Below are 25,682 nucleotides of genomic sequence, written 5' to 3'. Positions count from 1 at the left end.
AAGTCTCTTCAGCTTGTGGTAACCAAAGACATACTTTCAGACATCTTACCAAAAACCCACTGACTTAAAATGTAAAATTCTAACTCATTTGAAGGTTTGACTCATTCCTGGGGCACTATATTCGACATTCAGAACATTAGTTGGTAGCGAACCTCTATTTATGTAAAGGTGTAGTGAAGTAATTGGGTCCTGGGCAGAGAATGAAACATGCTCCCTGTGTGTGTGTTGTGATATTCTCACTGTTCTTTGTTGTGATAAGGTCCGGCCATGTCTGTATGTTAGTGCATGTAAGTCCTGTATGTGTATATCACTGGCTAGCTAATCTCTGCCACAGGTGCTACACGCATTGAGTGGTTACTGCGGATACCACCGTCCTGACCCACGTTGACGGGATGGCGTCAAGGCGGAAGCATAGTGCTTATCCCCTTGTTACCCCCCAGGTTAACCCCTTTAGCTCTGTCAGTGCTGTTGATGTCGTTAGCGCCGTTTACACTGTTAAAACCGTTAGCTAATAGCTGCCGGCTCAACCACCTCCATGTTGAGAACCATGTACTGTGCAGACAATCCTGGCCCAAACTCTGTATCATAGCAAAACTCTCAAATGTTTCTGGCTAACAGCCACAGTCACCAAAGTGACATTTACTCGATGACTGTATATGATAAAATGTATTGTAACATTTGCACAATGTCAGTTACACAGCAAAATCTAGCAAATGTTTGCTAACATTAGCCACCGTAAACTACTGGTCATGAGGGACCATCTAACAGTACACCCCAGAGTATGTTGAAGTATGACAAGGATTTGGTTTAACGTTTAATTGATAAGAGGAAAAATGTATTTCATGTCGTTAGTATAGCCTTGCCTTAATAATTCTCGTCTTGTTAACTTCAATTAGGTTTTAAATCATAATTTTGTTAACTCAACACTGCCAAAATTAAAAGATGGTACTTTAAACACTTAGGCATAGTTTTGGAAAATTGTGTCAGGTAGAAAATCATGTTTATAGAAGTGTAAAAAGGTGCAGGTTTTAGTATCAGTTCCATACTGACTGTGTATTGTACCACAACAAATAAAACAATTTGAACAACACAACCCTCGTCTTTTCAATCACACTGCTCCCAGCTAACAAGGTAATACTTTGCATTCTGGTTCCCAGCTGTTCCCATTGCAGAGAAGCTGTCAATGTGGTCCCAATGTCTGGATCAGAGAGAATGCTGGAGGTCCATTTCCTACATCTTATTAGAGTGGATTATTCAGTCCCTCAGCCATGCAGCCGTCAATCACACACCAAAGGGGGGCCTGCTCCAGAGTGCACAGGAGCACTCTGATCCGAGGGGAGCCGGATATCTCTCCACACCGACAGATCAAAGCCTGCCTGCCAACCGCCTCACACCCTCTCCTTCCACTTTTCACTCATCGGCTTTGGTGTGGAAGGGCATGTGTGGTGTGTGAACGTGTGTATGTGTGCGTGTGGTGAGGTGGTGTGTGGGGGTGAGCCTCTCTTTGCCCTTGAACCATGGTGGCCTTTGAGGTCCCCCAGTCACTCTGGCGGGTGCAGTTGACCCCCTCTCTCCCTCCACCTAGAGTGCTACCTTCTCTACTCCCCTCCTTCCCTCGCTCTCTCCCTCCCTAGTAGCTCTAATTACATTACATGTCCCATGTCCTTTTAATTTGGCAACAAAGGGGAGGCAAGCAGGCGAGGCCAGGGACCGGAGGCCTTAGAAGTGCTTATTAAGGTGCTGTCCTTCATTGTCAGATTCAAATTGTCCATTTCACATACAACCCCTATTAAGGCACAAGGAAGCAGCCTCACGCTGGGTGTTTTACCAAACCACCTCTACAAACTGACGCTGGAGCGGAGAGAAAAGCACTGAAGGGAAGGGAGGAAAAAAATCTAAACAAAATGGGCGTCCTGGTGCTGTGTGCTGTTTGGCTTGTGTTTGAGGTGGTTTTATGTGGTAGCACAGTGTCTGCTAACTGTGGAAGGTGGTTTTGTACATGCTTAGATCATTAGTGGGGTGTCAGTCCCATTAGGCTTGTGGAAACCGTCACTGGCTACAATAAACAGATCTGCTGGCCGCATGCTCAGACTAGGAGGCGGCAGGCACTCTCCGCCACAGTCCCAGGACAGGACCAATTCCTGGCCCATCTATGCTGTCCCCAGCACAAATATTATGTGTTTACACACACACACACACGCCTGCATTTTCCACAGAACAGCCAAGTATGCAATCAATCCATGCAGCTCCTCAAATGAAGGAGATGGCAATTTGATTTTAACCAGTGCAGCAGGGATTTAAAGTAGCCTGACAGAAAAACTGAAAAGCAGCTTTCATCCCAGTGTTGCCGTCTCACATTTTGACAAATCGAGGCATTTTTTCTTTCCCACAGTGGTAACTGGAAAAATCATCCATGTTCCACTTGAAACACAAATTAATCAGGAATAAAGTGTCTCTGGTTACAAATTAGTAGCTGTCAAGAGGCTGGAAATTACTCTCTGCTGCAGGGCTCGCTATCTCATCTCTAAAAATAACTCCATCTGCATTTCATCAGGAGTCTTCCTCAATTTATCGTTAAACTGGACCGTAAATTCACTTTATTGCTGTTGAATCTAAATAGGAGCTCATTTTCTATAAAGAGATTTAAATATCAAAGTGTGCGCAAGCATCTAGAAATGTTGAACAGACTGACATCAGAAAATATTTTTCACCTTGCTGAATGTCCTTCATATCCAGATGCAGGCTCGATATGAGGATGCCGACTGCTTGTGAACGCTTCCCGTCCAGCAGCTTGACAATCTGGAGGAAAAAAAAAAAGAAAAAAAAGAATTCACACTATTAAATATTAATCATTACACTGAAGAATATTAGTGGGATTTAGTGTAAAATCCACAGTCTGCATTTCAGTTAATAAGGCTTAAGCCGATTGCCACATCTTCAGTTAATTCTATTTTTTTTTTTTAGGTTAACAGGATCGTGACTCATTATTTAGAGGAGAACATCATTTATGTCCATTAAAGGGATTGTTTGGATCTTTTGAAGTGGGGTTGTATTATTACTTATCCATACTCAGTGTATTACATACAGTAGAAGTCAGTCGTGATGCCCTCAGTTTGAAGAAATAGGCTGTCGGACATGGAATATAAGCAATATACTGCTGTGGATGGGTCAGCAATAAAATGTATTTCAGTAACTTAAAAAAAAGTCACATCTAAAAAAATAAATATCAGTATAAGTGTACGCTATATTTAGAATATTTTCACTGTTTAACCTTAATGTCAGATAGTGAATTGCGAAGGGGAACTAAAGCTGTTATATTGCTCTCTTCAAAGCCAGACTCCACTGAGAAAATCAGTAATTTAACGACGCTGAACAAAGGAGCTGTTCGTCTACTGTTGCCTCGATCAGATAGTTTGTGTAAATGTGTGACTTTGGCATTTTAAAGGGGTATTTTGGATTCACCAAAGTCACACAATACCACCAACTAACTAACTGATCAAGGCAGCGGTAGACCAGCAGCTCCTGTGTTCAGTGAGCTAAAATTACCGTTTTTGTCAAATGAGTCTGGTGGCTTTGACGAGAGCATAGATGGGAACTGAAGCTGTTAAAGCAATGGAAATACTCTTAATATAGCGTACGCTTAAACTGTTATAGATTTTTTTTTAAGTGGCACTTTTTTTTAGGTAGCTAAAATACATTTTGCTGTTGCCCCATCCTCAGCAGTACATTGCTTAGCTTCAGTGTCCGTACTCCAGCCTGCTTCTCCAAACTGAGAGCGTAGAGGCAGACATCTACTGTTTGTAATATACTGTCTATGGATAAGTACCTCATACAATCCTACTTGAAAAAAATCTGAACTATTCCTTTAATACTATTTTGTATGATGTTAGTTTTGAATTTGAACTAATATTACTGTTAATGACTTTAAAATCTGATACAGCTTTATATCCTCACTCCAAATTATACTTCAGATGTCTTCACACCTACATTTATCATCAGCGCCATTACTCAAACACAGACATAAAACAAACTGAGGAACAGATGGTGAATAAAAAGTTCATTTCTGCGATGAGAGGCCGCCTGAAAATCACTTAGTCACTTCCCCCGGCTGTGGGAGCAGATGATAGATGATGAGCGAGACAGAGCGCCTGAAGGGCCCGGTTAGTCTAAGCAGCCTGGGAATCATCCGGATTGACCCAAACGACCAGACTAATCAACACACATTGTCATAACCCATCATCATGATGCAAACGACTGGGGAAACGCGGAGCACGCACACATAGCCGGGACACACTTTGTCAGGTTACATCAATGAGGGGGCAAAGTTAAAACAGAAGAAACGCACCTCCTCCAGTTTACCGAAGAACATGTGTGAGATATAATCAAAAAATATCAAGTCGCAGTGAAAGTACAAAGGCAAAAGTGGCACCATAAAAGGACAGTCTAGAAGAGCAAGGCACAAAGAAGCGGGGCTTTTATAACAAACTATAAATTCACAGGATTTTTATTTGTGCCTACACATGGTCACAATTACTTATGACTGAATTAGCCGTAAAGCCAGAGAGAGTTTTGGCAAGGTAAAGCCCTGCTCTAAAAGTTAATGTGTCAGGCTTCTTCATTAGGTATTATGGCGTTGTCGGCTACTGGGCTGTCCAGTGGGAGCTGGAGAGCAGAAGCCTTAGAAGTGGGTATTGCATTACAGGGCGTTAGTGGGTGCCATGCTGCTTCCAGCTCTATTACCTGGATCACTGGGGATCTCCCACTCTGGGGACTTGAGACGGCTGAGTACCAGGCTTTCCCAACACCTCTAATTAACCACTTTGGACGGGCCACACTAAAAGCAGCCCAGGAACCGTTCCCGCTTGCTGTGGCTGCAGAACTCGCCAATTAGCCTAAACAGTTACGTTAATGAGAAAAGACAACTGATGCTGGATGCTTGGTTTCAGACACGCAAACAGCTCGGGGAAGAGGAGGGAGCCGCGTGATGCTGATGCTGAGACAGGTAGACATCTAACGGCTCCCTCCTGTGGGCAAACGCAGAACTTTTATTTAAAAATTTGCTGTGCACAGTTGAATAACACAGACAGGTCAAAGGAAAGGGGAGAAGAGAGTGAAAAAGCGAACAGCTCTAAGAAAATAAACAAAATCAAGGAGGGAGGCACAGGGAGTGTCGGGCAGTTTGAGCTGAAGCAGGTGGCTGATGTTAGGCGAGGTGGGCAGGGTGATGCAGGTTCAGAGCCGAGCGGATAGTTTACACAACCACGGCTGAGCAGCCAGCCTGCTCCGCGGTGACTGTCTGTCTGACTATCTGTCTGGAATCACCCAGGCAGATGTTACAATAACAACTGGATCAAGACTTCCCATCAATAACCACCTACGATACACGCAGCAACCCCAGTCTCACCCAGCGGTGTTAATCTTACACCCACTCTCCTACGTCAGAGCCCGAGCTTCAAATATGTCTTTAATAAACGCACGATTGCTCATAAGTCATTCCCATAACTCGGTTAAAGCTTCTGTTTGTTTAAGTAGATCCGCTATGTATAAACTTGATACAGGTTTGATTTATGTGGCTAGAGGAAATTGCTGTTTTGGTGTTTACCGATGTGCATTTTTGCAAGCACACAAACTCAACAGCAGATTAAGCTCGATTGATTTCTTCATCCCTCCCTTTCTTCTAATCCCTCAATCAAGAATGCACCGACATGCCCATCCTCTCCGCCGCACCCCCCCCCCACTCCTATAGGTGCCCCATCTTCATTGCCTCCTCTAGCCAGTGGAGTGGAGCCACATGCCTGCAATTATACCCCTGGTCCAGTCCGGTCCGGTCTGCTCTGCTCGGGTGGGAGAGCTCTCTTCCATGTCATCTTCTCCGCTTTGATATGCTAATCAGCAGAGAGAGAGAAAGGGCTCCAGAGTAAACAAGAGCTTTGATTTTTCTATGGCACACATGATAAAGATTAACTTGCTCATGTAGGCATCGGCCGCATGATCCCCGAGTTTCAACTTTTAGGCGTGTGGAGTTGTTGGAAAGCGGGGAAGTGGCTCATATGCATAATGTACACACACATTCCATTCCCTCCCACTCATCTCCTCTCGCCGCACACGGCCCCGGGCTGTGGTGTTAGCATGATCTGGCAACACTTTCTGAGCAAGTGCATAATGGCTCGCGAGGACGTGCCGTCATCTCAAACACACACACGCGCGTTCCAGCACACAGAAACACACACACGTCAGTGCATACACAAACACAGGCAGAGACAAACAAACAAGGTAACTGTAACACTCTCACACACTGATTCAATGGCAACACTGTAGCTGAATTCTGTGCAGATTCGGAGTGTGTGTCAACAGGGACGGGAGGCAGGCAGTCTGCATGAGTGTCCACTGGTATTGCGGAGGGACAGAGACTACTGTCTGGTCAGACTCTGCAGAGTAAGGCAGCCTGCCCGGCCAAGTATTTATCAAACTCGTGAAGATTTCGCTAAGAATGCTCTAAGGAGCCAAATTAGGACTTCTCTGAAAGATGAAGAATAAAACAGACATACTACTTACAGTGAAGTGTTCAAGCACCTCTCAAGTATTCACATGAATGCCTAGAGAGGAATAACCAATCTAAAATAAGGATTTGACCTATATCTATCCCTTGGAAATAAACTAGAGCTGAAACGATTATTCAGTCAATCAAGTAGCTGACTGTCTAAAAATTAATCAGCAACTATTTTGACGATTAATCTTCTTGAAGTCATTTTTAAGCAAAAATTGAATATAGTTATAGTTCAATAGTAATAGATCAAGCTAAATTACTGGTATAACCTCTCAGCTACCTTTACTGATTTTCACGATTCACACACGTACTACATTCAAGAACATTGCGGTCTCTTCACACATGCCAAGGCAACGCTGGAGTAGATGGGGCAAGGGACAATCTGCCGATGGTGGTAGTGCAACACTTACGGATGCCAACTGCCATAAAACTCAACAGAAGAAGACGAAGAAGATGGATGCGCTCCAAATCGCATAGTTTTCCTTTTTACTTTTAGTAGGTACTGCAGCTGCCCTTAAAAAGTACGTACTATTGCATGCAGTATGCACACAATCGGGACATACTACTTTCTCATAACATTACGCTCTGAACTTTGACCCTCTTGCTTTTATACCTGTTACCTTGGAGATAAAGCAAATGCCCATTACCAAGTTAGCCAGAGACGGAGATCAACCTGGAGAGCTCTGCAGTTGTTACTTTGCAATGTTCGAGTTTAACTTTAAAGTTATAACTGCACAGATTGTAGATTCTGACATTTCATATTTGCGACAGTGAAATTACATCTGCAGTTCCATGTCAGTTATTATTTTTACAGTTATGTCCTTTTGTTGTTTGTAATAATTATGGTCATTTTTTTCCACTTAATCAAAATTCCTATGATTACTGGTAATCTGTTTTTTGAATGCACTGTCATCTCTCATTGCAGCTTCTGACAGCTGTCAATGAGCTGTCAAGCTGTCATCTCTCTGTGGCTCCATCGATGTGACGTATCACCTGCTGTGCAGAGGATTGTGGGTCAGAATAGCCAAAAAAGCATGCTGGCTTGCACAGTGCAAAATCGGACCAGATGTAGTAGAACATCCTGGGTTTTTTGGCATACTGCATTTCACATACTATGTATTGGGACATACTAAATATTTTTCTGGCATCCTATATAGTATGTTAGTATGGGTAGTGAGATGCGCAGGAGAAAGTAGAAATAGTAGTAGAAGAAGAAGATGACGACAGATGCATGCAGGAACTCTGGTGACATCCTACAGACCAAATCATTCATTAATTAAGAAAATAACCTGTAGATTAATTAATATTAAAAATTATCTTTAGGCATAAAATTAAGAAGTTGTACCTAACCATATAAAAAGGGTTAAAACTATTGGACAATGGCTGAAAATGTAAATAAAAGAAGAAGAAAAGCCATCCAATTTGTCTGATTTGCATTTTACCCCCCATTCAGTCCACTTTTATTATCCATTCCTCCTCTTCTCAGTAGCACCCAGTCTTAAACCTCACTCTTATCCCTTCCTCCCAAAGAAATCTGCTTCTCTTTGTCCTGTGCTTCCCTTCTTTTCTTTCCCAGCCGTTAACCAGCTGAACTTCTTGGAAGCCATCATCAGCTGATGATTCAGATGATTTCTCTCTCAAATGATTTCTCTCCCTTTAACTCAGAGTATAAACTTTCAGGGATAAAAAATGATTAAGTAAACAAGTTTCTTTCATTTTGACGACCTCTCCAGCGAGTTGAACTTGCGAGCGGGGTGAAAACAACCATGCCTTCACGTATTCACTTCCCCTCTTTAATCGTAGAGTTGGACTCTGAATGCTCTCGCTGGCTCTAAACACAGACCTTTATATTAAATGTAAGGCTCCTGTCTAATCACAGTGCTGGGAACAAAATGTCTAAACACAGATATCAAACCCAGCCAGTGCACAGTATCTAAACTAGAGACCACACGGTGCATTGTCTCACATTAAAAAAAAAAAAACCACATGCTATGTTGGACCTTTTAGATTGATATGAATTTGAACAGTGTTTCCATTAGTGGGGTCAAACATCTTCCAGGCTGATGTAAGCCCAGACAGGAGACAGTTGGCAAGATTTGTGTCTGGATGTGGCTGTCTGAGTTGGATCAAATGTTGGACAGTTAGTCGCTTTGGAGTGACCAGACTGAAGGGATGAGATCTAAGGATGGAGATCAAGGACAGGAGAAGACATGCACACACAACCACACACACATTGTGGCCCTCTGGAGCGGAGTGGAGCCTTAACAAATTGATCAGAATAGGGGATGTGTATGGATTTAGAGGGGAGAGTCTGGGGCAGTGGCCGATTTTTAACTGCTTGGACGCCACAGTGAGGACCATGAGGCGGCCAAGATGCTGACGCAGCGCTGGCTGCAGCAGAGCTGCAGAGTTGCAACATTTGACAAGACGTCAACAAGTGTCTTTGGAGGGTGGGGGAACGATAGATCAATCTGGCACAAACGCACGCCTTTGCTGACTTTTCTCGACTTGCTTTATCTTTAAACTTCGAAGCTTACGCAGATGGTAAAAACAACATAATTCTGAAGCCCTACCTATGTTACAATCCTGCACAGTGAGCCTGGCTTGCACAGAAAAACAACAAGGGAGTGAACTCATAAACTGATGTTTGGTGTTGACCCAGCATAACCTGGCAACTGCAAGCAACAATCTGGAGGAGGACCTGATGAGAGTCGCAATCCATTTCTTCCAGGTTCGACCTCTTGTTATTTCTTTCATTGATTTATGATTGAACGTGACAGCGTACAAAAAGCCTTTTTTAAACAAAGCTTGATAGGAAAGCATGCGAACAACGCCCTCAGGTGGCTGCAGCCAGAGACAAAGTGCACAAGATAATCAAATGCAAATTAATTGTGCTTTCTATGCAATCGGCGTCGAGGAGAAAGTGAGACAATTAGAGCATGTAAGCCGAACTGGGAAGAAGTAATTGGAGAAACTGAATCTACCTTCTTAGTTTTGGCTTTCTTCTCATAGGTGTCCGACAGGGGCTTCTTCTTTGGCTGTAGCGTGGCCTTGGAGAAAAGATCCTCAAACTCATTGGCGTTGACGATGTTTGGCTCCTGCAGAGAACCCCAGAGGGTGTTGTTGCTGGAAAACGAAACAAAGGTTTTAATTTATGCTGTTTTAGCTTTAAATCCAAGCATCAAAACTGAGACTCACAACGACAATAGCTCAGAGGGCAAGCTAGAAACATCTAAGTTACTTTCCTTGAGCTAAACAAATTGTGTGTTTTATTTGTGGAAGCTCATTTGATGTTTATTCAACCTGCCCACTGCTTCCAGTTTTTTCCATTTTGCTGTCCCAAAAAAAATTGGCAGGAATCTCCGCAATCTCAGCTTTAAAAAGCACTGTTTATGAGCTAGGTGATAAAAATAACAAAAAGTTTAAGACAAGCTTGTTTCTGTAATAAAGGATCATTTCCAGCGAATGCACGAGAACAAGGGGGGGCGATTGTGTGGTGTTTCAGAAGTTGCTGAGTAACACGGAAAAAACAAACAGAGGCAGAAATAAGAACAAGAGGTGTCTGAAGTCAAAAGGATGTTCAGGAGTTTGGCGCTCTGTTGCTGTTACCATCACATCTGTCTCTGCTTTCCTTCTCTAAGTCTCTTAATAAAACAGACATCAAATGGCTTACTAACAAATTAAATTTACTCTCTCCCCCTGCACAAACAAAAAAAAAAAAAAGATTCTGGAACGACGACATCTATAATACGCTGCCTGAGTACTGGTTTCCTATATCTTTTCACACGTCCCAGGCATGGGCGGATCATGAGACAATCGGACCCTGGGCAAAGGTATGTAAAAGGCCCCACCACCTCTCCAACACAGGGCAAGACACAGACTTTGTGGTGGTTTTGCCTTGTTTTTGTTGTTTTGCATCAGGGTATCCGCGGATCCTTGAAAAGTCTTAAAAAGTCTTAAATTCATGTATCTAAAATTAAGGCCTAAAAATGTCTTAAATTCATTAGAAATGTCTTAAATTGGTCTTAAATTAATTACTCAAAGGTCTTAAAATTGTTGCGGCAGGAAAATTTAATCTGACTTTGTTTCTTTTCTTTTTTTTTCTCGCGGCACTTTTCTGTGAGTGTCCATGCGCCGTCCAATAACGTCTTTTGTGCGCTCTGTGTGAAAAGGGCTTAACGGCGCGCGCTGGCCACCTGGCACTCAATATGCTGCTGTAGTGGTTTGTTTTCCAGGCATGTGAGTATCTTTGAGCAGTGAAAGTTATTATTTATGTCTTTTTACTTGTCGGCAGTGATTTGTTTTCCACAGAGCTGTACGTGCGAGCATTTTACTTGCATTTGCGACTAAAAATAGTTTTGTGCCAGCAAAATAAATCATTCAGCACGCTGTGCAAGAACAGATTTCAACCAGCAGCAGAAACGAAAGGCGAATCCTGCTGGTTGTGGGTTGAACGGGGGTCACAGACAGGAATACGGCGGTCAAATAGCCTACAGTGGCTCCGCGGCGCAAAATAACGGCTTTCCGGCAACAGAGAAGTCTGACTCCAGGTCCAGTAGCCTAATTTCCTCTTTCGTTGGCGTCATGACTGCCCAGTAGTACCTGGACAGCCGAGCCGTGGCGGCACACAGGTATGTGGCGTGTCAGAGGAGAAACGAGCCGTTCACATTTCTCTCTGTGGCAGGTAACGGCCCACAAACCTCACNNNNTTAAAAAAAGTGTTCCCCCACTTTTGGGAGTGGGGGAACACTGCTCTCTCAGAGGCCCAAAGTGTTCCCCTACTTCTAATTTTACAAATTAAGCACTGGTTATAGTACAGCGGGATCCCCCAACCATCGCTTATATTTATAGTTTTTTCGGTCTTAAATTCCATTCAAGGTGGCATTAAAAAGGTATTAAAAAGTCTTAAATTTAACTTACTGAAACCTGCAGATACCCTGTGCATGTCTTTCTAGTCCTTTTTCTGTCTCTTTGAGATTATTTTGTGTCTGTTTTGCCCATTTTTGCTGTTAATTTTGTCTATTTGCATTTTCTTTGCATGTCTTTGTGGTCTTTTTGAGTGTCTTCCTGCTCAGTAGTGTTTGGTTTCTCATTCATAGCATGTGTTTCGATGTCTCACTATGGGATACACCTCCCTGTGTATTCCTCAGAAGCATGGGAGGCGTATCCCATAGTGAGACATCTCACTTATGCTACTCTGAGAACCGGGGTAAGAAAGTAACCTAAAGCTCTTGGGCCTGTGCACCAGGCAGTAATCTGTCCATGGTTGCAGGTGGTCACTGTTTAATGACATAGCATCTCATCTGTGAGTTCATGAGACTGGCAGGTCATTCCCCCCAAGTCGAGGCAAATTAACTATGAGAAAGGGAACCTGGACGCAGCACACTAACAGCGCTGGCGGGCTTATCATGGCTTTAATACCAGCATAATCAACTGCACTGCCAGTGACTCAATCAGGGTCGAGTAAGCCCAATAGTTTCTGCAAGCAGTTGGCCTCCCATTGCAGTGGTGAGAGTATTCATCTGGGGCAGCCAAGAGGTTTTCTGTTGAAGACATAATAATACTGTCCCAAAATCCGCCTTTGATTTTGCACTCCTTTTCGAGACACTGAGGAAAGTCCAACGAGCAGCCTCCGACTCTGAACCCAACTGTGCAGGAAACTATCTTGGAAAAGAAAATTACATCCAAACCCCAAGAAATATTTCCATGCAAGACAACTTTTCTAATTGACCGGATTATGGCTATAATTGAGTTCCCCCCCTAAAGCTCTGTTCCCCTTTTCTTTACGCAGCTTCCCAAGAAAGTTTTGTCCAGCCTGCCGCCAACCGCACTTTGCGTTTCGGCTTGCATTTAAACACCTGGCGTCATTTCAAACCTTACACTGTTCCCCCTCATAACTCAGAACCTCACACCATTAACAGAGATCACACAGCTGATCCAACTATAGTTAAACATCTGACCCATTTAATGCCCCTTAACGTGGCCCTTTACAGTTAAATTTATAGCTGACATGAAAATGCTGTAGTGTAGTCGCTCAGTCCTCCAGCACTGGGCCAGGACCAGAGGGAAAGAGTGCGAACCACAACTCAGTTTCCCCCCAATAATCCAGCCATGGAAATACAAGGCCATAAAGCTTGAAGCCTGGCACTCAGAGGCAGCAACCACAGCCACTGTAAATGGGCTGAATAATCCACTTACAATTACACAGTATCGCAAAAGGGCCAGTGGATGCAGCATTGTGCACCAACTATATCTTTGATATCTCTCTGAACAGGAATGTTCAGGGCCAAACTAAGACCCCATTGGAGCAGGGTCAATGAAGCCTAGAACTTCATTAGCGCTGAGATAACTATCTTACTCCTGCAACTTCCCTCTGTCATCTCCCAGGGCTCTCTAAACGCCACTCTGATGACATGCTGCAGTAATCTGCCAAATCTTAAATGAAAATGAGGTTGTTCAGTCAATTATTACGCTAATAAAGGATAAATACAAACATCGGCTGAGGTTAGCTAGCATTGGGCTCCCTGTAGCCTTAGGTTTAAATTAGTTCAGGGAAAAGAAATGCCAAGTATAAGGAGCCATTATATGAGTTTTGTGTGCTAGTAACAATTCTGCATGATGACTGCTTAAAGGGACAGGTCACCCTAAAATCAAAATACATATTTTTCCTCTCACCTGTAGGGCTATTTTAAAATCTAGATTGTTTTAGTGTTAGCTGCCAAGTGTTGGAGAGATCAGCTGTAGAGATGTCTGCCTTCTCTCAAATGTAATGGAACCAGACGGCACTTAGCTTGCGCTGCTCAAAGCGCCAAAAAAATACATTTGAAAAACTCAACAGCAATGCCTCTTTCTAGAAATCATGACCCAGTTACTAAAAATAATCTACAGACCTTTTTTCTCTTAATTAATCTACACCCGCCAACCATATCACTGCATGGAAGGAAGTGTACACCTACTGAGCTAGCTAATGTTAAAGCTCAGCCGATGAGGACAACATTGCACTGTCACAAGCAAGACCTCCTCATCCATAAATACATACCCACTTCCGTCTGTGTGGTGATAAAGTTGGCGAGTGTAGTTTGGTAAAAAGAAAATAATTCCAACAGGAAAATGCTCACAACAAGGTCTGTTTAAGGGTGCTTTCACACCTGCCCTGTTTGGTCCGGTTCAATTGAACTCAAGTTTGTTTGCCCCCTAAGTGTGGTTCGTTTGGGCAGGTGTGAACACAGCAATCGCACTCAGGTGCACACCAAAACAACCGGACCGAGACCTTCTTGAAGAGGTGGTTTCAGTCCGGTTACAAATGAACTCTGGTGCGGTTCATTTGTGGTGAGAACTTGTTCAGACCTCGATCTGAACCAACTGCAGTCACATTACGCATTGTTTGGGTTGAACATGAGCATGTTACAGTCCTGGAGGAATATGTGCGGCTCCTCCTGTACTGCCTTACGCATTCAGTTCATCCAATGCATCCAATGCATCAAAGCATTGTTTTCTGTATGGTTTGACTAAAATGAACAATGACAGCAATATAGTCCACGATAACCAGCGCTAAAATCAACCTGCGTTGTTGTCCCTCCATTGTGACATTAGAAAGTGTCACATTTATCTGTCAAGTGTACTCTTCTTCAACGTTGTTTACCTCCTGAATTTTTCCCGCATGGAAATTCTGACCAATCAAGAGCAGCTTTCTCTCACAAGGCATTAGATCTGGTCCATTTGTAAATGCTCCCGTGAGAACATGAACCAACTCTAGGCAATCATGCAACTTTGTAACAAAATTAGTCCCTGATTCGGACCAAAACAAGCGAACTTAAGGTCTGAAAGCACCCTAAGTATGAATAAATATGTACTTTTGATTTGGGGTGAACTGTCCCTTTAATGGATATTTCCAGTTTATTACATTTTGGGTCTTATTTTTATAGTTTTGGCCATCATTTTTACAAGTTACACAATAATAACATGATACTCACCATAAAAATTTCTTATATCTGGGAGCATGGCAACATCTCTACATTAAGTTTAATGGGGCAAGAAATCAGTGCTCAGATGATTAGAGAGGTTATAAGAAAGCCAACAGTCTTTAGTTATTGGTCAAATATTAAATTGAGCACCACTGAAATGTTGACAAGAATCCCTCACTGCACAGGAAAATTGTGTGCACACAACCATGGTTGGAAGTCAGTCTGTAAATTGTGTTGAATGTTTACAACAGACAGTTTGGGCTGTAATTCTTCTTCTTGCCTCCTACTTTAAATAAATCTGGAGTGTTTCTTGTCCAGTCAGACTTTTTCATAGTAATGCTGCTACATTCCCAGACATCTCTGCGTTATTATTACAAACTGAAACGGCTAAAACACTGAAAACAAGACCCAAGCTGTTATCAATTATCCTTAAAAAGCAATATGAGTGAATTGAAGCAAACTTCCACATACTTAGTGTCCTGGATCTGTATCCTGGTCCAGTACAGAGGCTTCATGGGACAGGCCGGCTCAACGGCACTTTTCCGTGGGGCCTTCTCCACGTTTGGGCCGAAACTGAATCCCCCCATAGGGGGAGGAGGTGGCGGGCCACCGCCTGGAGGAGGGGGAGGAGGAGGTGGACCAGCTCCAGGTAGACCAGGTGGGGGAGGGGGAGGTGGTGGGGGCGGCGGACCACCTCCAGGGAGTGGGGGTGGTGGTGGAGGGGGTGGTGGCGGCGCACCAGTGTTGCCTGGCAAAGGGGGAGGAGGGGGAGGAGGTGGAGGTGGTGGTCCTGAGAGGCCTGGTGGGAGAGGGGGAGGAGGTGGCGGCGGTGGCGGGGGTGGTCCAGGAGGCCCTGGGGCCGTTCCAGCTTTCAGATTTAGTCCGATAGAGTCCAGGTCTAGTTTTTTTGGCACGTTCTGGTTGGGGCTTTGAGCGAGCCCGCCACTGTCGCCCTCAGGGCTCTTGATGAAGGTCTCCCTGTCTGTTTGGATGCTCACGGTGCGATAGGTCTTAGGTGTCAGGTCATCTGTTGTAGACACAGCAACATGGCGGACCTCGCGCTCCTGACCTGTAGTATACCCCTTGTCTCTTTGCAACTTAGCGATGACATCTTCCAGGTGTGATATCGCGACAGCGTGCTCACCCCGCACTTGGAAGATCTGAAGCTCAAAGTCGGACTGTAAGACAGAGCAGCCAGAATCAAAACAAATGCAGAATATCAGAACTTCCGTCTGTTCCCATCATATAATAAAATAAGATCATATTAGGTGACTGGCAATATGTCTCCTTGAATGAACTTGGTGTAAGTGTTTAATCATTCATCCAAGGGGTCCACTTGAACGTGATTCTTGGTTGAAAATAACAATAATGTTATTTTTTTCTCCCCTAAATTTATCCTCAATCGGAGGTTAATATCCAACTCTCACAGCGACAATCTGGTCTAGTTTTCATCTGACATTTCGAACAATGAAAAACAATCCCACCAAAGCGAAGTATTGATTTGATACAGAGAGGAAATTGTTTTGCCATAAATCCTACACATGTTCCTTATTAGCTCATGTCAGTTCAGAAATAGCATTAGGCACGTTCCTTGCCTTTCTTGTGGGCTGACTGCGGTACATGTTTCTCGGTGTCAGCATCGGTCCTCTAAAAGGTCGACGTCAAATTAAAGGCTTTAAGCAGACAGGCTGAGAAACCAATACTGAGGTCAGACTCTGCGAGGAAACAGTCCATAAAGCAATTTATCAGTGGTACAAATTGTGTAACACGGCCGCAGCTATGTTCTTTCAGTTTTTCCAAGGGTATATGATAAGTGTGGCTCATGATTGCTCTCGATAGACGAAAAACACCTGTGAAACACTGCTCCGAACTTTGCCTTTTCAGGAATGAGCCATCATTTAAAATGGATTTGGAGTGAGCAATCATATTGGAGACAAAGAGGATGTCCATTACAGAGCTCTATGTGTTTGGAAGACATATTATTATACAATATAAATAAAATAAATGAATATAAATAAATGAAATTCTAGTCTCTTTTAAAGACATTTTTCATATTATATTATATCATATGTCACTAGAGTCACATCAGGACATTAAGCCATTATTAAAAACAGTTTGGTAATTTAAAGGTTTTATGTTTTTAATGGTTTACTCATTAAATGTTCATACTCTGGTCTGATTAATTTGTTGTTTGTGTACTTGAAGATTGCAGCCAAATTCCATATACAGTATATCTTAATTATGACACACTACAACTGCTACTGGCAGAAATTTGAGTCTGATTTATTTCATTTTTATTTTTTAACCTATGTATATGGACCTTGAATGTACAAAAACCTAACCTTATTTAATGAACAGGTTCACTAACAATTTACCTTCAAAAGACATTTTATACACACAGCTCTGAGCAACTTCCAAACTTGTGACATGTTAAAGCTTCTCCTGCTGTTAAACACCAGTCCAGCTGCAGCACTTGAACATTTCATGCTTACTTAGTGCCATCTTGTGTTCAGGAGAGTCAACTGCTCTGTCAGACGACTGAAGATCCTCCAACATATTAAGTACTTTATAAATTTGCCTAAATGTGCTGTTCGTGTACGTCTCACACATAGCAATTATTGGCACAAACATACTGCTAAACCTTACTTCACAAATCCCAAATGCTAGTTGTTTCTGATCAACATTGTTCGTGGGAGCTTCCTCACTTTACCTCCTTCAACTTGCTGGCCCTAGTAAAGGTGTCTGGGCAAGTTTTCTCCAGTGTGTAATACCTTTTCAGTCAGTGTTATAACATGTCTGCTAAAGTCATATGATCACTTACATGCATCCTCTCCAGATCTTCCTTGCACTCTCTCTTCAGCTGCAAGAGGGCAGCCTGGTGCTCTGAAAGGAGGCAGAACAAGGACACTTGCATGACGACTAATTCACTTTGATTTATTAAATATACACTGGCGTGTGTGCTTAATTCAATACAGTAATCACAGCTGATTGCCTGTGGTTTTTTACTCAGAGGGTTAGATTAGGGTAAAAGAGTTATGTTTGTTGAGCTACTTGCTAATAGACTGGTAAGGTAAATCATTATCACGCTAACCTGTGAGAGCAGAGGCATACCAACGAGATGTACTTGTGTTAAGTGGTAAGATTCTACAGAAGGGGGGTCACTTTCACTTTAAAAAGGCCGCATTGACAACTCAACCAACAGGTTTTAAATCATACTGCTGGCTCAAATGGAAGGCAAAACAAAACATCTTGTCAGGTCAAAACACAAAAACAAAAGAAAAAGCTGATGTCTTGGCTCTAATATTAAGATGAAGGCAATGAAGTGATAAGATCACCCGCAACATGATTTATGTCCATGATGTTACAGTAGTATTTAGTCACTTTTTCAGAAAATGTCTACTATCCTTTGTATAACATCTGTATCCTAAACTACAAGGTCAGGTTACACAGTGTACACCTGAATGTCTCATCCTCATAAAGATGTCTGTCACCTGCTGTCAAGCTTTTACTTCATTTTATTTGCAGACTAGGCTGTTGACGTTGGAGCTCATTTGTACAGTTTTGAGTTTTCACTTCGATTTATAAAACAAAACCCACAAAATGACCGTTTACATATCATTTACTCACCATGTGTTACCCTGAATTTGTGAGTAGGGTTGCAACAGTATGATTTTCACGGTACAATAACTGTCTCAGAAAATATTGTGGCGTCACTGTATCAGGGTATTACAGACTTTATATCATTATTAATCAGAATGACCCTTTAAGGAATGAAATCGGAAGGGTTATTGTTGGTTGAACAAATGTTTTATTACAATAATTAAAACTTTTTCCATTTTGTTAATGGAAGTATGTGTAAAAAGTCTCCCCTAAGGAAATAACTAAAATAAAGATTCTCTGTCCAGTTGCTTTTTTTCAATGTTATAGATAAGCAAATGTACAGGGTATGATAACCGTCAACTTTAATTTCAAGGTATACCTCAAAACCGGCATATTGTTTTTCTTACATGCCTCCACAGTGAATGAAGAATCCAAAAACAGAAAATTCTTGATGAATTGGAGTAAAAGAGGTATGCATTTAACAACAGCAAAACTACATCAAAAAATCTGTCAACAAACTCTTCTAAAACTCATACAGTTTTAGAAGAGTGGTGTGCCTGGGCAAGCGTTAGTGTTTGAACTCTGCTTGTACAATCGCACTAATCGTTGACTAATCGACTGTTTATGCAGTGAAGTGTTTTAAACACTAAGGTTTTGGCAAAAATGCACGTGTTCATGATGTACTGTTTTTGGATTCTTCGTTCACCATGGAGGCATGTGAGAAAAACAAAGTTTTATTCATGAATTCAAGGTATCACAGGGTAAATAATTGATACACAAATGATGATTTTGTGGATGAAATATTCCTTTAAAGGCCAAAACACACCGGCGCCGTACGTCAAAACAGCCGCCCCCATTATTTTCTATTTACAAACCCACACCAGCTGCAGCTCGACGCGCGTCGACGTGCCGCGCCGCGCCACTTTACGCTATTGTCCTATTTTTCCAGCGTTGCCGCCCTTGAAAAAGCAGTTGGCAACCAGTACCGCCACCTAGCAGACTGGAGTGTGCAATAGAAATCCGGTTGACTCCCTGCAGCGTGACGCTTTTTGTGTGTGTTGGGGGCGGCACTTGACTTGCGTCAATGATGCCGCTGTCATATGACGCCACCGGTGTGTTTTGGCCTTTAGACTTTAAAGAAGATCACATGCTTCTGTTTGGGACTGGTGACTTAGCATAGACTATCAATAGACCCACACTTTGCTGGCATGAGTAACATTGTACTGCAGCAATGATTAATCTGAGCCAATGATTAGAGATCAGCTGATCTATAAGCTACTGTAGCTCTACTTAACAGTCAATTATTTGCACTAATCAAATAGTGCTCTTATCTAGCACCGTACGTGTGGTGAAGTAGTGTAAGAAAGAATGCATATGTTATGAATGCATGTGTTGGTTTATCTATATGGCGCACAGTTTTGACTTTTGCTCTGCTTCTGAAGTTCCACACACTATTCTCTTACACAAGAGCAAACCCTGATCATGGAGCACAGTCACCAGAATAATCCACAATTGCTAGTCCTAATCTATTCTCAGGGATGACGCTGCACCACGCACAACACCCAACAGCTGTTGCACTGCACTGTATGTTTTTAGCTCAACACAATTCACTGTACCCAGAACATGAAAGGAAAGCTTTATACTTTGTAATTCAATCAGCCCATCCGCAGCCGTGTGTGTGCTTTTAACCTATCTGTGTGTCATTACACCTTTAGAGTACGAGGTGGGCCAAACATGGCGTGCTGCCCAGAGTATACTTGATTCCATTAAATGTTTTTTTTTACCTCTGACACCCACACATGCGAGCCTGTGGTGCCACGAAACAGTAACCACGCAAACAGCGGCATTAAGGTGCAGACACAGACTCACTGTGTTCTTAAATGGATTTAAAGGATGTATTACACCCTGCTGATGATACTTAGGTAGCTCTGCATGACTTGTCACAGAGCTTTAAAGTGTGAGTGTTTAAAGGTTGTGGTGGATCTACTTTTCTTTCAAGAGATCCATTCATAAATACAATGGTGTAAATACTATAGCTGCAACAGCCCTTACCCAGTGTGAGGACAGACAACAGTGTCTAAAGCAACATGCTTGTGGTTCTTACCTGCCTCAGTGTATTTGAGCCCCACCTTCTCTTCCTCATCTTTAGGTTTGGGTGGGGGCCACACAGCCTGAAGACGCCCGGGGGTCCTGTCCTCGCTGTCTGTAGGGGACGTGACCTCCGTCTGTGGGGAGACAATACGTGCAAAAACGTCAGTCTGACAATGCAATGAAACAGCACCAATTTGCCTCATCAGTTTCCTGTCTTTGGCAAACCACATGTGCAACTTAGATTTCTAGAAAGAAAGATGAAAATAGTTCATACAGTAGTCTCTGTGGGACTGTTGATTTCCTTGCTGGGGGACCTGGAGGTTCTCTCAAAAATAGACCTCAGATTTTCCTTGTCATTCTTGATTCTCTTCCTCACTGCCTCCAGATCCACCTCTTCAGTTTTTTCCTTTTTGACAGTTTTGGGGCCGAAGATGTTCCTAAAGGTTTCGTAGGCCAGGTCTGAGGTTTTCTTTTTCTCTGGTGTGGTTGTAGGGGTTTCTGGGCCTGGAACTTTTTCTCCATTCTCAGAGTCTTTTCTGCTGTGTTCAGGATCAGCATCATCTGACTTTTTGGTCTCATCTTGGTTGTCTAGGTTGAGCAGCTGACTGAGTTGTCCCATTACATTGCTTTTAGTTTCTCCAACGGGTTTAGGCTCTGCATGTTTTTTAACTGGAGTGGTTGCCTTCTGCTCCGGGAAGAGCTTGGCTTTGTTGACTGTCTTCTTCAGGCTGAGCAGGGCCAGGTCAGCATCCTTCTCCCTCTGTTTGATCTCTGACACCGTCTCCCTTTCTTCCCCCACTGCTCCTTTCTTCAGCACCCGCAACCCACTGAAGAGAGCTGGCATCTGGAAGGAAGGGGGCGAAGACAGCGGCGTGCCCCTCGATGGGGAGGAGGTTGTGGAAGTAGAAGAGGGGGAAACAGATGAAGCTGGAGGTGGTGTTTTTGGTTCTGGAGTCTTTGCAGGAGTTGTGTGCTTTGAGACAGGACTGGCACTTGGTTGAATGTCACCTGGGGATTCTTCAGGTGCAGATGACAGCGACTTTCTTGTATTTTTTCTACCAGCAGAGTCTGACTGCTCCTTTGGACTGGAGGATGACTGGACTGAAACTTCAGGAGTTTTAGGGCTCGAGGGAACAGAGGAGGACACCTTGCTGGATTGAGGCTCCGCGGTCCCCTTATCAACCTCAGATCTTTGCTCACTTGTCTTATCCTTTAGTGCACTGTCTACGTCCTCCTTTGAAGGTGAGGCTGTAGCAGCATCATGACTTGATGCCTCCAAAGCATTTTGTCCAGAGATGATGGAAGGAACAGGCAGAGAACAATCTATACCGGTAAACTCTTCACTCTCATCTGTTCCCACATTGTCTTTACTCTTCTCTCCTGTACTAGATGTTTCTACGTCTGAAGACAAGGTGGTGGTGCTCTCCTTGGGACTGCTGCCATCTCCTTCTTTGGAAACTGGAGAGATCAGAACTTTCTTATGATCAGTTCTTTTGGCAAATCTGTCTGAATATAAAATAGCTTCTATGCGGGATCTCTCTTTAAGTTTGTGTGTTCTAAACACAGGCACTTGGTACTTCGTCTCTGTCTCACTGGCATCTTTTTTCTCTTCTCCATCACCATGCTCCTTTGTATTATTGTCTTCCTTAGGTAGGGCAGGCTCCCTGGACTTGGCAAGCATCTCCAACAGACTAGTGCTGCTACGGGCCGCCTTCTCCTCCTCGTTTTCCTCATTGTCAATATACGTTTCTACTCTAGTAACTCGGACCAGATCATGGTCAACCGAGGCTCCAGCTGCTTTTTCAACTTGTGATTCAGCCCTCTGCCCTGCATCACGGGAAGCTGTCCCTTTATCCTGATGCATGTCTTCCCTCTGTTTGAGCTTGTTCTCACTGTCAGTAGCCTCACCAACGTCAGGAAGAGGATTCTCCTCATGTGACAGCTCCTTGTAAGACATCAGTACTGCTGACTCCACGTCTGAAGGGGCAGCTTTATCTCGGCCAAAGAAGCTGCCAAAGACGTTCAGGACTGAACCAGCGGGCTGCTTCCCCGGTCCATCTGAGTTATTACTGGCACTGTCCATTTTTTGCTCCAAGTGTCGCTCTGACTAAGAGCAAAGAGTCAAATATGAAACAGGTAGCAGCACTACCAAAGTGTTCATTGAAAATGTCACAAATATCCCCACCTCCAGTTATCCAAGCTGCTCCTATTCCACTTCTGCCGTTGGCTGGGAACAAAAGGCCTTTGTATGGACAAATCTCCCAGGCTCCTCTTACCTTGTCCAGGAGGGCGCGAATTACAACAACACTATCCTGTATTCCTGTTAAGTGACATGCAAAACAGGTTCCACGTAGCAGATGTTCATACTGTCGTATAAAGTCTACTACTGACTGTATGTTGTCCAGTTCAGCCTCCTCTGTGTGAACAAGATTCCCATGACGCTGCAAGTGAAGTCAAGCTGTTCAGTGGCTGGAAGCATGTCTTGCTGTAATCTCCCTGGGAGAGCAGAGTTCACCTGCCTTTCACAAAAGCATTCCCAATTATTCCGACAAGTTGAGCGGTACAATCCATAAAGTTGTGGGTTATCCTCCTCTATGTGCCGGTACACAGTCTGGAGTCCATGGCTGAACAGTTTGTCTCTTCCTTCTGTAACTTGCCTCCCAGTTTAGAGGAAAGCCCTGTGTGCTGTTGTGTGAGAAAAAAACCCTCAGGTTGGAAAGAAATGTGTCTCACTGGTCGACCCAGTCTGGTGACGCCTCCCTTCAGGTTCCTCCCTTCCTGGGAGGAGACCTGCAGAGCCCGGCTCCGCAGGTGTCTGATTACCTCTGCTCACTTACCGAGGTAACAGAGTAAACACAGAGTGGGAGTCAGTCTGTCAGTCTGTGGTCAGGTGGAGAGCTGCATAGGTCCATTAGCCCAGCACTGCACCAGTAAGTGGTGAGCTACTGCAATATAGGGCTTAAAATGAGGTGATTAGTGAGTTTGGCCTTATCCAGCTCAAGCTAACATGCTAAGAGGCTAACATGTATAATTAGCAGCTCATGAACACCAACACAGAACAGTTAGAGAAAAAATACATTCAAATTCACTTACCTTAAGTCTCTATATACTGAGCACTGACAAACTGGAAATTTAGTTTTGAGGACACTTTTTTGTTTACAGAAGAAAAGTTTAAGCAAGCTAACATTAGCTTAGCCTGACAAGCTAGCAACAGGCAGTACAGTCAGTGTGGGAAAGCTTAACAGTTTGTTATGGGAAAATATAACAGAAGAACAGTGTCTGTTTTAGCTTATCCTTCATTTAACTTGCTCTAACCTTTGATGCCTATACCTATTGATTTTGAATAAATGTCAAGAAAGTAGTGAGTGAAACACAACATTCTTCAGACTGTGGTTGCCCTTAGATACCAAAGGTCAGCGTCCATGAATGCATTCCTTCACACTGCCTGATTGAGCACGATCTAAGCTGGAGCAAAGGGCACATTTCCACAGGCTGCTTTTCAAACGTTTTTAATCCAGTTTTATGACTGCCCTACATTGAACATTTTCAAATGCCAGGACCAGTGACTAATAATTAATCATGATGCTACAGCAAACACAAGTGGAAGACAAATAGGAGGAAGTGACATTTTTCAAGATTCAAAATAGTGAATGGAGGTAATGAACCCAGCAAGAGAACTGCATGAATGATGGAAATAATATTGTAAAAGTGTTTCCAAACATGTATTTCTTTGCCACTGCTATAATTTCCTAAGATAGGTGATTATTTTTTCTCATCTAAAGAAAACCCACATATAGGAAGGGGGCTTCTGTGACTGAGGAATTAGGTTATGTAAGAGCAGTGATGTTGTATACACACACAGTAAATCCCCCACCAGAGGTTGTGTGAGAGTCACCGCTGACGTGAACACAGATCTGACACACACGAGCTCAAAATAGAGGTGAAATCATTCATTTACAAGTTGCAGATCATGCAAACACCACACATGTAAAAACCTGTCTGTTGTCACAACCCTCCATGTGTGTGTTCAGCTGTTACAACACACTGAGAATACATCACGCCCAACAGAGGTGTGTGTCTTTGTAATGACATGAAAATAGATGACGGTGACACTGAAGTATGAAGTACGTGAGGTGGCTGTCACTTTCACAACAATACAGAGAGTCTAATTCTGTACAGCATGGCCTTTGTGCTGGTATGTTAACTGATCATGCTCACAGTCAGGGCAGTTATTGTGTCTTCTTGGGAGAACAATGTGTGGCTTGCGTCGATACACTACCCGCCTAAAGCCACACCCAGATAATCTGCCTCATCTGCAACAGGAATGAACGCCTGTGCCAGACAGCATGTTGGAATCTGGACAGACATAGAGATGGAAATAGCTTTCTACATCATTCTATCTCAGATAGATTAAGAAGTTCAGTTAGGTGCTTCTGTCACTGTACTACACATTAAAACCTACAAACAACTGGAAACAAACTATGTGTTGTTTGCTGCAGGCCTTTTTTAGAAAACACACATACTGCACCACAGGGTTACATCAGGGGCATGCACTGTGGCAAGCAAAAGATCCTGTTGCAACTTCTTCTCAATAACAAAGACAAATCACTCTAATTACTGCTAACAGCCCACAGCTTTCACAGCAAGGTTGAAAAAATGTTCTGGAAATGCTCAAAGAGAGGGAGAGCTTTTCCTGTCTTTGCTCTAAACGAAAGAGGTTTGAGTGGAGTGATCTCAGTTGGTTTTGGCTCAGGACCCCAGTCGACAGATTAGAATCCATGACCTGTTAATCCATTTCTAAGAATTCATGATCAGGTGGTTGAATGCCCGATTGGAGAGAAATACCCACAAGTCCCACGAGGGGAGGGAAAAAAGAATGTTATGGTACACTACTCTGGGTGTGAAAATACACATTACTAGGGATGTTCCTCACGACTAATTTCCCTGAACACCCTGAAAACACTGAGAAAACAGTTAGATTTAACAGTTTAGACTTTACGGGTACACTGTCTGAAAAAATATTGTGCATATTATAAGAGCCATCTGAACTCGTTAGTAGGGGTGGGAATCATCAGAGGCTCCACGATATGATATTATCATGATATTTAAGATATGATACAATATTATTGTGATTTTAAACATGTTGTGATTAGTGAGTACTGCGATAAAATATATTGCGATTTATTACCTTTTTTCAACTGTAAACTTTGTCAACATCTGTTTTTTCTCATAAGTCACTTCAATCATTTTATCTGCAGCAAAATGTATGCAGTGGACTAAAAAAGCAATTTAATTTGTATTTGTCATATTAATAATTTATTTAATAAAAAAACGATACTTGGCACTGTGTGACAATACGATATTTCGAGTAACGAGAAAAAATAGCCATGTTTCCATCAGCCTGTTTAGATGCGCATCTAGAAGTATCGCATTGGAAAATTATGATGGAAACACCAAAATTCGAATTAAAATCCCCTGAT

The 25,682-nt window shown here is 43.0% G+C and overlaps 1 protein-coding gene across 2 annotated transcripts in view; it reads right to left on the bottom strand.

Annotated features, from left to right (window-relative positions):
- Positions 1-22,890, bottom strand: part of LOC126401338 (formin-like) — a 51,869-nt gene extending 28,979 nt beyond the window's left edge. For both annotated transcript variants that reach the window (XM_050062531.1, XM_050062532.1), the window contains exons 1-6: positions 20,477-22,890; positions 20,216-20,336; positions 17,333-17,394; positions 14,983-15,689; positions 9,532-9,673; positions 2,712-2,799 (exon numbers count right to left, since the gene is read on the bottom strand). In XM_050062531.1, coding sequence (XP_049918488.1) covers positions 2,712-2,799; positions 9,532-9,673; positions 14,983-15,689; positions 17,333-17,394; positions 20,216-20,336; positions 20,477-22,285 — 2,929 coding nt within the window. In that variant the 5' untranslated portion in view covers positions 22,286-22,890. The remainder of the gene's footprint in view (positions 1-2,711; positions 2,800-9,531; positions 9,674-14,982; positions 15,690-17,332; positions 17,395-20,215; positions 20,337-20,476) is intronic.
- Between the last annotated feature and the right edge of the window lie 2,792 nt (positions 22,891-25,682).

The sequence above is a fragment of the Epinephelus moara genome, chromosome 14, assembly GCF_006386435.1.
Source record: "Epinephelus moara isolate mb chromosome 14, YSFRI_EMoa_1.0, whole genome shotgun sequence".
In the NCBI taxonomy this organism is placed as follows: domain Eukaryota; kingdom Metazoa; phylum Chordata; class Actinopteri; order Perciformes; family Serranidae; genus Epinephelus; species Epinephelus moara.
This window is presented reverse-complemented; position numbering and strand designations above follow the sequence as displayed.